The 12185-nt window shown below is 39.0% G+C and overlaps 1 protein-coding gene across 1 annotated transcript in view; it reads right to left on the reverse strand.

The window, feature by feature from the left end:
• The window catches only part of fgd5b (FYVE, RhoGEF and PH domain containing 5b), a gene marked incomplete at its 5' end in the record, with an annotated part of 33448 nt that continues 21263 nt past the window's right edge, over positions 1-12185 (reverse strand). The window contains 19 exons of the mRNA XM_079218733.1: positions 1-1001; positions 1223-1374; positions 1526-1651; positions 1785-1921; positions 2556-2658; positions 2807-2944; positions 3095-3191; positions 3339-3418; positions 3676-3759; positions 5059-5127; positions 5340-5411; positions 5934-5992; positions 6642-6692; positions 6812-6902; positions 8667-8823; positions 8915-9066; positions 9385-9415; positions 9529-9587; positions 10037-10163. Of these exons, the coding sequence (XP_079074859.1) occupies positions 965-1001; positions 1223-1374; positions 1526-1651; positions 1785-1921; positions 2556-2658; positions 2807-2944; positions 3095-3191; positions 3339-3418; positions 3676-3759; positions 5059-5127; positions 5340-5411; positions 5934-5992; positions 6642-6692; positions 6812-6902; positions 8667-8823; positions 8915-9066; positions 9385-9415; positions 9529-9587; positions 10037-10163 (1822 nt within the window). The 3' untranslated portion in view covers positions 1-964. The remainder of the gene's footprint in view (positions 1002-1222; positions 1375-1525; positions 1652-1784; positions 1922-2555; positions 2659-2806; positions 2945-3094; positions 3192-3338; positions 3419-3675; positions 3760-5058; positions 5128-5339; positions 5412-5933; positions 5993-6641; positions 6693-6811; positions 6903-8666; positions 8824-8914; positions 9067-9384; positions 9416-9528; positions 9588-10036; positions 10164-12185) is intronic.

Consider the following 12185-nt stretch of genomic DNA (forward strand, 5'->3'; position numbering starts at 1 on the left):
CATGGTTCAGTGCAGGGCAACAAAATCTGCGCACAACTGGACATGGAGTCTTTATACAAATACAATTTACATTTGACTTGTTTTAGGTGTTTAAAACCATAAAAAAGTAATCAGCAACATTGTTTTAAAAGTGTGTATGTAATTTAAGTACAGTAGCTGAAGCTCATGGCCTCTATGATGAAGGTACACTCATATTTCTTTTTCAGGTTCATTCTTTTTTATATCAGTGCAAAAAAAGCATAGACAGTTTATTCACTGGCAGAACCATCTTCAACAATACAGTTCATGGCAAACAGACACTTCTATCCATATACATTGACTAATTCTTTGATACAGCCAGCCAGTGTTTCAAAGTATTAGTCACATAGATGCATTTAATGCAGTGTAGAAATACATGTTGAATTCAAGGCATGATTCATTTATATATTTTTATACTGAAGATCAGGACAATCCAGATTTGGGCATTTTTGTGGGAGTCTGGAAATGTGTTACTATATTTTTAGCCTTCCTGGCAACGACAGCAAAATGACTGTGGTTAAAGTATTTGTCCAGTTATTTCTTTGTCATTTTTTTATAATTTGGAACTACATTGTTGAAATCATAGATTTTCTTTCTTTCCCAAAACTCCATAATGTTCTCCATTTGGAGGAATGTCGCTGACCAGCTGCTGGGGGGAATACAGGTCACATCAATGTAATGCTCCACACTGGCAGGTATCTGGGTCACCGCCTCTCTCGTGATTCTCAGCATCACACCTGCTGTAGCAGCAGGCAGAGGACACTGGAGGTTGACAAAGTAGATAATCGTGTCCCCTCTCAAAGAACAAGATGTCTTCTTCTTGTATACAGTCCAGCCAGACAAGTTACAGACATAATCAAATATATTGTCTTCTCTTTTATTCCCCATTTTTCCCCTTTTGGTTTCACAGTCTGTAGCAGAAGAAATCCACCCGGAGTAACTAATCCTATAAAACGGTGGCTTCCTCCATGGCATTTACCCACCTGTATGAGGAGAGGATTTCACATGAGGAGAAAGACAGTATAAAATGGAGGCTTCCCCTAAACACTAAACATTGCCTTGCCTTTCAGCAGAACATATAGTTTCAATATTAACTGAGCAAATTTTATAGTAACACCCTGTGAGTCATCAGACTAAAATATTTAAATTGGCAATCTCTATTAAAACCTTTTTTTATTAGCTATCAAGGCGTCATGCTGCTCACCTCTGGGCTGTGTAGTTGTCTTCAGCTCTAAAGGAGTAATACAAAGTGTTTTTGTGGTAAAGCTGGAAGATGTTGGCCTCCTCCTCCTCTCGCTTGTCAGGTAGCTTCACTGTGAAACCCAGCAGAGGTAAACTCTCAGATGCTACTTTCTCCTGCAGAATTTATCAGGGGAACAGAAATGGATTATAAGATACTTTGAGGTAACTGTGGGCACTTTTAGTCATGACGGCAATAGACCTCACTGTGTAAAGTCTGTTTAAGTGTGAATATGTGCTGTTCAGGTTTAATTTAAGGGGAGTGCACCTCTTGGGCTCGGTAGGTGTAAAGCACCTTGTCTCTGAGGAGGAACCACAGTTTCTTCCAGTTCCTCTTGCTCGTCTTGCTGCGCTGTAGAGTGCCACTAAGGGAGCCTTCCTCTGTCAGTGTCACCTGCACAAAATAGGAGCAGTAGTGGACTGAAAACTATCTATGTTACTTACAAAACATGCCACGTGATGGTCATGGTCAACTATTCAGTAATCTGCCCTGTGCAGAGAACATAGCCCTCATGTTGCAGGTGTACCTGGGTGAAGGAAGCAGTGCCTTTCCGATGTCTCCAGATGTTGGGAGGATGAATGTTTTGGAACACGGCAGAAAGAGGACGACTGGCGCGGTTTGGACGAGGGCTACTCTTACCTGACAAAGCAGACATGTCTCCCCCTGCAGGAAAATACAATTGCTTTTTAACCACAGTTGAGGATGATACTAAAACACTGACAAACTAAGTGACATGGCAGGTTACTTGTGCACCTTGGGGACTGAATTATACTGCAGCAGAGCCTTTATATTATAAAGTAACAATGGAAAGACAATGTGGTGACTTTTGTTTTTACACAAATGTGGAATATCAAACTTTTCCACAAGGTTTTCCTTCACAAATGAAACTCAGCTTCAGCTTTGCACTTTTCATACATGCATATGACACAAACTGGAGCGTAATCTCACAATCCACATGTGCAACCCATTCAAATCAGTTACGTAATACTATATTTGAGTTATAGCTATATTATGATGAACTGGCACTGATAAATTTGATGTGCACTAATTAGCAGTAGCCCATGTATTTCTTTGTTTTACTTCAACTTTTCGTTTGAGTACTACTTCCTTTCTTTTAGTAATCTATTTCCTGTAAAATAAATGTATTTGTCCAAAATCTGCCAGCTCTGTCTTATTATTTCAGTCTATTGTAAGTGGGTCCTAAGCATAGGAATACTAAATGTGTAGGCCGATAGGAAGACTGACAATCAAAGAGATCCATTAATCATAATGATATATTTAAGCAGAGCTTTCCCACCTCTCTTCTTTAGCTCATTGTAACAGTGATCACACACTTTGGCCATGCGGTCTTTCATGTATTTCAGTGGATATCGGTTCCTTGAGCAGCTCCGACAAACAATCTGTGTGAAACAAAATAAATTGACCACAGGTCCATTAAAAATAACACACTCTTTCAGCTCCTGCATAGCTCCTGGCCAAAGACACAAGTTGTAGCATTTCCTAACAGATATTAAAGTGTTATAAAGCACTGTGTTGTGTGGGACTCACTCTTCCGCAGCCATGGCAATGGTGTCTACGGAGAGTGAGGCTGAAATCTGAGGTGCAGTTCATGCACATCATCACTTCTGAGACTGGAACAAGCGTGGGGGCTTTCTCTCCGAGGGTCAGCCGCAGACGATCTCTGGCCTGGAGCGAGCACACAGAAACAGAGAGACACACTAGAACACACTGCCAAGATTGATGTCGATGACTTATAACATCCATCTTAGTCCGGTTGGACGAGAATAAGCACGACTGAGGAAAAAGTATGAAAACAGAGAGGCAGATTGTGCTCACCTCTCCTGAGCAGCCGTTGAATGCTACAGATCCCCTGGTATGTTCAGTTACAGTGCGACTCAGAGTGTAAAACCAGTCCTCTCTTTCAATAAAGGAACTGCAAGAAATACACAACACTACTCAGTATACAAATTCTCAATGCTCTATATTTACTATTTAGTTTGAACCTTTTTAATTTTTTTTATCGCTGCCATTATTAGATATTTGACATTATTCAAACAGGGCACAGTAAAGTGTCACCCACCTTGCAGACAAAGTGATAGAGATGTCTGTTCCTTCAATTTTCAGTGCATTTTGGACATTTTCCACAATGGGTTTACTGACCTGGGAAATCAATAAGATCATAAATAAAAGACTAGGTTGTAAAACTTTCCAGTCTGATAGTTAAGGAACCGCATATTTAACTATTCTCACATTCTCTGTTAACCGCAAACAAGTAAGTCATAATTTAATTTAAAAAAACATACGGCTGTAGATTTTACACATATACTGCCAGTTTTAATTGCATATAAACTCTGTGGGAATTTGGGAAACATGGTTAGAAATCAAAGACATTAGGCAACTTAATGAAAGACTCTGACCTTCAAACCAGTGAGTGGCAGAGTATTCTTCAGTCTGTACTTCCCGTCCTGCTGAGGGTAGGTGTACAGCAGCACATCATTCATCTGACAACAGACAGAGATAGCGCTCATAATTCACAGTAAATATAAGAACAGACAAGTGATGCGGATCAGCGAAAATGTTGAAAAGACAAAAAAAAGGTAAAATAGTCTAAAAATTCAGTCGCACAGACTTCCTTATTCATGCATTTACAGCAATTCTCCAGTAGGTGACGCTCTACTACAAAACTTCAAGTCAAGTTGAGTCATTAAAATTCTCACCAAATAAAATTGTGTGTACTTTTTCTCCATTGTCCATTACCCATAGTACATATCTCTAATGTTAAACCCAACACTTTATATTAACGTTCCACTCCAAAATGTGCTTATTTACTTGGATGTTTGAGCTTCACTGTGCATAATGATGTATGGGCAGAGTTTGACACTAGAAGGCTGTTTTCACCGAAGGGGGACATTTTCTCGGTGTGGGGTATCTATAAATGTAAAACCCCTACCTTGAATTTTTACGATCATACATGAATGAGATACTTCCACAAATACATAACAAAGGAGTTGAAATCAAACTGGATCATTAATCTCTGTATCACTTTTTTTGCTGTGTGTTTGAATATTTTTTTTATGAGACTAGCTGCTTCTGCAGACTCTTTATAATGCTGTCTCCAACATTAATAATAGCTTATAACACGTGATCAGAGTCTGGGTGGATAAGCTGGCAGGATAAAAGTAACACAACGATGATTACCAACATTCCTCCAGAAGAGACATTTACAAGCTTTTTTTAGTGTCGAGCCCAGACCACAAATTTCAAAAACGCCACAGGAGGGAAAAGCAATGCGCTTTGATGATGCCCTATGGATAATTTCAAAGGCGTTTAATTTTATAATCTTTCTTGATTATAACATTTCCAGGCTATCTCCATGTTATGACTTATACATACAATATTATCGAATATTATCGATTACATCTCTCTCCCCTCACTCTACAGCCCTGTTTCCTTTAGCATGATCTTAGTCAGCTGAACAATTTGTCTATATTAAAAGGTGCTGAAGACGCATCAAACTAATATTTAACTGACAGAAATGAAGTCATAAAATGTAACAGGTGCACACATGGATAAGGAGCCGGTGTTGACCTTCCCTGTGCTGTCAGTAAAGAACTGGCTCAGGAAGTCGGCATTCAGAAACATCCTGCCAGGAAACCCTGCTCTTAATAGCTCAGTCTGGACGTAGAAAACCAGCAGACAACAAATGTGTGAATTAAGCAAATAAAAAGATTATAAAATGTATTATGACCACTGGCACATGTCTGTTAACTTAAAAACTACAAACAGGAAGCAGTGATTACCAAAAACAGATGGCGGGGCTGTCGACTCTTCCTGCTGACCTTCATCAGAGTGCCCTCCTTCAAAAAGACCTGATTAAAACAGCAAATACACAGGACCAAAATGAACACGTCACAAGTCAACTGATCATGACATGCAGAGGCCATCTGCGATAATTATTGTTGTTTTAAAGCCTGGCCGGCTGGGGATTCCCAGCTGAACGATTGTGTAAAGGGCAACACAGGGTGGTGCATGGCAGACAGGGTGGGCTGGCAAGGAAACAATGCTGTTATCAGAGTCATACCCTGCCCGGCTGCAGCAGATCCCGCAGGCCACGAACACTGTACTCTATGTTGACCAGACGCAATAAGTTCTCCTGAGACACACAGGGACAAAAGAACAAAAAGACAGGGAGAGAACATGAGACAACAGCCAAAGAGAAATGATGAAAGAGTCCATTAACCGTAATTTTCCTGTAAACCCCAAACTATTTTCTTCTACTTGGATATTTCACGATAGGTCTCTTTGTTTTCGGCAAAGTTATGGATCAGACAGGCATATTCTCTTTAGAAAGAGCCACATTATTCAGAAACGGCATTATTTGGCATGCGGGTCCAACTAGAGCTACTGTAGCTATCAACAAAGTGCAGCATTGCTTTGAGCTAGATGCTACGGCAGCATTTTTCCTACGCGGCTTGTTTCTCGGCTGCCGGTTACAGCCTTATCGCTCAATACTGGACCAATTTAAAAAATGAGTCACAAAAACATGGTCCAGGTTGAAAAATACTGGAAAATGTATGTGTGTTCAGGACTGACCACACATTGAAAATAAGATACGTAATTGAGAAGGCAAATGTTTTTTTTTTCATTATTCAAGAGTTTCATACATGACACTTACCCCATGTTTCAAACTGTCATTCGCTTGATCTGCAATGTCAGAAACTACAGCTACAGCAGCTATAAAAGACAAACACACAGAGAGGAGTCAGGAAAGACAATTTTACATTACATTTCATTTAGCTGACGCTGTTATCCAAAGTGACTTACAATAAGAGCATTCAACCATGAGTACAAACTCAGAAGAACAAGAATCAAGAAAGTACAATTTCTTCAAGAAAGCCAAACTAATAAGTGCTATAAGTAAGTGCCATTTAAGTGCTACTAAAGTGCTACTTTCTTTATTCAAGGAAAAAGATAGAGACTTCTTAACTTCATGTTAAGAAGTGAACCATGAATAATCATAACTGATTAGATGTTCCTTTGTTCTCCATGTAGAAAGTCAGCAAACATAAAACCTGAAATGAGAGCCTGGACATGTCTGGACCGGGGTGGCTCCCTTATTGGAGATAAGAGATAGTGTTGCTGCATCTGGCCTTCTCATGAATTACACATTAAAGTCTCCACACAGAAGAGAGCTGAAATGTTTGCCTGGTGGGTCTCCCCCACAAACAAGAAAATCTAAATTGGCTCTCTCAATGCCGTCTTTCCATGCCAAATGTGAGCAAATAAATTCCTTGTACACAAACAGTCACAAACACAGGCCAGTGAGGCTCTCCTGTGAGTACCTGCCTCTGTCCACACCGAGACCGCTGTTTGTTTACGGTACCTTGGGTGTCTTTATACTCCTTGGAATCAGGGGAGAGGTTGTTCAAGTAATCTGTAAGAGGAGCAAGAGAAATAGAAAGCTTTCTGAGAGTCGAAAATGGAACCACAGGGAGTAAAATGTATGTTTTAATCAGAAAAGATACTACATCTTGTCCTTTACACTAGACTCACCAGTGAGGAGCATGCGGTACTGAGCCACGCGCACAATGACCTGCAACAGCTGATGTTTCAGAGACACTTTTTCCCCAGCTGGACTCTGCTGCTAAGGCAAATAAATAACAAAATAAAATGTAACATTTTCACTGTACTACTGCTCCATATAAACTGTGACCAAACAACATGTCAGGTTATTTAAAACAGTCAAGGGATCTCACTGGGGGTGTACAAAACTCTGGTAAAGAAAATAAAAGTTGCACTGAGAAGCAAAAAGCAAATTATACAACAAAACTGGAGCTTCGAGCAGAAGCGCTCCCTTATTTTTCAAGTGACAACAACCCTGCAGGTCAGCATGGAGTCTCGCACGAAAACAAGTGTGTGTTTGATTGTTCGTTAGTGTGCATGTGAAAAAACAGCAATCCTGGATGTCTAACGTTCTCTTTTTCAATAATCACTTAATTAATAATTTGTATTTTCTCTCTCTCTCTCTCTCTCTCTCTCTCTCTCTCTCTCTCTCTCTCTCTCTCTCTCTCTCTCTGCATCAGACACAGTCATAATAATATTCTTCCTCGAGCATTAAAATCAACAATAATATTGTTAACAGATTTATTTCAAAAGTGTGTGAAAACTATTTTGGCACCAGAATATCTCAAAATTAAAAACTCATAATGTAATAAATTAAACTCATAATGATGAAAGGCAATGCATGGACATCAATACACAAAGTGCTTATCTTACTACTTTTAAATGTAGGTGTGCTATTGAATCTGATGGTCTATAAAATATTGCAAAACATTATTTTGTCCATAGCTTGGTAATATTTGATTTGTAGAATTGTCAAGCACTATCATATATCCTATATATTTAAATGTATACTTCATATTTTAAACATATTAATACACTTAATAGCTTCTCTGGATGATGTCTGATGACTGCCTGGTGTGTGTGTGTGTTTTCATTAAATTGAGGCCAATTATAACTCCACACTCAACTGCATTGTTTGAACATCAACCTACATACATTTTTAGTTTTAAATGAGACGTTCACTGGTTAATTGTTGTTCTGAGTGGCTCATATCAAACATATTAGATCTTAGCATTTAAACATGTGGTCTATGTTTCCTTTGGGTGTCATGACACTCTCTGTTAACAGCCAAGAACACTGTGTAGTTGTTGCTCTAATTAAATCACTACTGTTATTCACTTAGCTTTCTGCCTTTTGCTTGAACCTTTTAGTTGTCACACACTTAGCCATCGCCATTTCTGCTACCACAAAACACACACTTCATCTTTGTCATTGCACACAAACACACACACTAAAACCTCTGCTGATAAGAGATAATGTGCAGAGATAAGCAAGAAAGCTCTTGATAAGTGTCAAATATATGAGGTTGAAAGCAAAGTTTCAAACAAAGCTTCTGTAATTTTTCACCATCCTGTCAAGTGTTTTCTATTAAAATATCTAAATTATTCCAAAAGTTGCCGGTAATCCTCTGTTTTCCTGTTGTTTAAAAATAAAAATAAACTGCTTTTTATGCATGCTGGACTTCCAAATTTAATTTTCTAAAAACTATGAATTAGTCGAAATACAGGGAAAGAGGAAGAGGAGGAGAACAGGTGAGGAAGAGGAGGTTGATAAGCATACCTTGCAGAAGAGCCAGTGAAGGTTCCACATATCATGTGGTCAAGATACACTTAATGTATCCAACTGTGTTTTGTTATTGTATTTGGTTACCAGAATAGATTGATTACGTGGCAGAAATCAATTAAATAGTACTGTGCATAAGTATGAACTTGTAAGTAAAGATACTCATCGTTTGCATAGTTATTAATGTTTTGTGTTTGGAGTTAGGGAAGCACTGTATGCTGACCTCAAACTGGTGAACAATGGCAGCAAAGGCCGGGGAAGCTCGGCAGCTGTCCTGCAGCAGACTCATACTTCGATCGTAGTGGCCGATATAAGTGGTGAAAACCAAGAACTCTGCTTTTCTGGACAAGTATATGTCTGCGATCCTCTGGCTCTCCTCCCTGAATGATGGAGAAACAGAGGTGAGAACGTGGAAGGTAATTCATTTTTAGTTATAACATATGTGTTCATGCGTCTGCACATCATTCTCACCAGTGTCGGATTCGATTCTCCAGCTCGCTGAGGATTCGGCGGTGCAGGGTGTAAACATCAGGCAGCTCGTTGAGAATCTCTCGAAGCCTGTCTTCATCCAACACAGGATCCCCCTCGTCCCCGACTGCTGCCCCCACTGCTTCTCGAAAGTCCTAACATAGTGTGGAGGAAGGCTTATTTTTCAGTCTGAATTTCTCCTGTTTTTCCTTCCCTCTATTATAATAGTGTAACAAGATAATATCTGACAGCAGAAGCTTAGAAATATCAAATCTCATCATTAATAAAGCAGTGTTGGTCCCCACACCAGATAGATAGATAGATAGATAGATAGATAGATAGATAGATAGATAGATAGATAGATAGATAAATAATATAGTAACTAACTATATATATATATATATATATATATATATATATATATATATATATATATATATATATATATATATATATATAGATGCATCACTCACTTCCTGGAGGAGCTTCAGGGCTTTCACGTGTCTGTGGACAGAGAAATAGAAACACCATCAAACAGGGAAGCGAAGGGAATCTGATTAGTTTTGACCGATTAACCGAGATGTTTGAGAAGAGGAATTAGTTTACATGTAACTTACAATCTCTCTGTATCCACCAGCTCTTTCGCAATGTAAAAGGCTCGGGATCGGCCGTCAGGCTGTAAACAATTACATTATTTACTTGTAATAAGCCCAGGGTTAGGAAGAGATGAGGCATTTTGGCACCAGTTCAATAAATATAGCTGTTCTACATCGTCTCCAAGTGGCAATCAAATTCTGAATATTGAGGAAAGGCTTGTAGTAGCCCATTAACCTCCATTCAAATCCTGCTTGTGCGGGTACTTTTGCAATTTAGTTTACTTTTAGTTTTTCTTTCTTTAAATGTGTCTTTATTTCTACCTATCACTTGGAAAAAGGTGACACAAAACAAAAACAAAATATTTTAAATGTAAAGTATAGTCTGTGGTAATAAGTCCATTGGTGAAAACAGTAAACTGATCCATATTATCAATTAATTATATTGAGTTAATCATATCAATAATATCCCAACAGACATCTAAATACTTCCACCTCGGCACAAATTCAACACACATTTGTCAGAACTTACCTGTCTGTCATAATTGCTGTCTAAACCTCCGTCTTCCTCATCAGAGGTGCGTCCTTGGTCTTCTTCACCCCCGACGTCACCCACTGAGACCGCCACCGAGCACACATTGTAGGCTTCTGTATAGGCACTGGTGAGAGAGAGAAGGGGGGCCTTGGTGAGAAACCCTGACTGTGTAGAAGACTAAATGCGTAATAATTCAACACTGACTGTCTTAAACGTCAAAGTCCTTTTCAGCTTGTGATCCCTATAATGAAGTATTGCCTATTTGTGAGGCCTCATGATGGAGTTATGGCCTTGGTGTAAACATGATTTGTGAGCAGTTGGTTCACCCCCAGTGTGATTGTTTCCTCGTTTTAAAGGAATAGTTTGACACTTTGGGAAATAAAACAGTTTTGCTTTACTTGAGAAGATCAAGGCCACTCATGTCTGTACAGTAAATATGAAGGCTATTAGCTTAGCTTAGCACAAAGACTGAGAACAGGGGGAAACACACTGGCTCTGTCCTAAGATAACACAATCTGCACATAAAATAAAACTAATTTCTTCAAAGATAAATTATTTGTTTTCCCTTTAATTACCTTGTGGTGCCTTGTTTGTGTGATGACCCAAAGGCTGGGAACCATTGATAGACTGCATGTCTCAGTGGTATTATAATATGAACTGTGTTCCGTCCCCAAACCTTTATTCATGAGAATAAATCAGATGAATTTTAATTAACCATCTAAGCCATCTTTATAGTCCTTTATGGTCGACTGCACTGAAATATCACTATAATAAACATATTCATCAAAAGAAGAAAATGTGAATAGATAAAACATTGCCGATCTTGAGAAACCAATAAACTGATGGTGAAAGGCCTGCCGTGACAACTGTACCCAACTGGGGACGCATGTCCGTATTTTATGCTGCGAGATTCTCTTCTGCAGTGAGCCCAAATGAATATGCTAATGGCTGCGGCTCAGTGGGGAGTGTAAGCTATGCAAATAAAAACACATCCTTAAGTTACAGTAGTGATGCAGTCGTCCTTTATATGTGACCAATAGCCTTGTCAATGTTTCCGCCATGTTTCAATCCAAGCACCAGTGGCTTTTAACCCCACTGTGATGCAAATTAGCTACGTATGAAGAACATATGTGAGCAGTTCAGATCTCTGCATCACACACATTAGAGCTACATGGCCCATTACTGCTCAATGGATCACACTCTGGATGAGATACCAGGGGGTGTTTGAACCACAAATTACATGCACGGTTCTTATATTAGGCTTTTATATCAACCCCACAGGAATTGCCTCTGTCACCTCTAACAGTACTGCTATGTTGTATAAAGGCTCAAGGCAAAATCTATGGAGATAAATTGCAGAGGGAGATTAAAAAAAAAGTATCCATTTTCATTTTGCCTCAGGTTCATCTGTGAGCCTATTTGTCCCGGTGATAGCAGTGATGGGGTAAATGATCTCCAAACTACGATCTGAGAATATTGCCCCTTCCGGCTACCGCAAAACTTACAGCCTCAACCACCGACTCTGTTGTCCATCCAGATAACTCTTTGCTGTAATAAAAGGCCCTGTATTCACTGGAGGTGCGGAAAATGACAAGAATGGCACTGTCTTTGTTTAGTACTTGCATCGATAGCTCACTTTCTTACACAGAAGCATGTCACCTTTGCTGTTGTATTTTGCAATGAAAAAGCAAAAATCTCATGATTTGCTTTTGCTAAATAAGGCATCAGATCTTTTACCAGATTTTGATATCTTACCTGCCCTAATTTGCATGAACAGTAGTAGAGGGAAAACAAGTATCTTTCTAATTTTATTCAGCTTTAGGAGGAATATAATATAGGTGCACCTTATTTACTGTACATATACAGTCATGTTTGGCTTATTCAAATGTACGAACTAAATTATTTCTGGAGGCCTTTCCAGATGGAAAGAATAAATGCCTCGGTCTAATTGATTAATCGTTCATAAAAATTGTTGCCAACAATTTTACTGTCGATCAACTTATCAATTAACAGCTTAATTATGTCAGCTCTACTCACAGTTTATACACACTTATCTGAATTCAAACAATACCTAAAGTAATAGCAGTCAGCAATAACATGACCAATTTCTAATATTTGTTACTGCTAATAGCCGTCACCCTTTTCA

This window comes from Taurulus bubalis, assembly GCF_910589615.1.
Source record: "Taurulus bubalis genome assembly, chromosome: 5".
In the NCBI taxonomy this organism is placed as follows: domain Eukaryota; kingdom Metazoa; phylum Chordata; class Actinopteri; order Perciformes; family Cottidae; genus Taurulus; species Taurulus bubalis.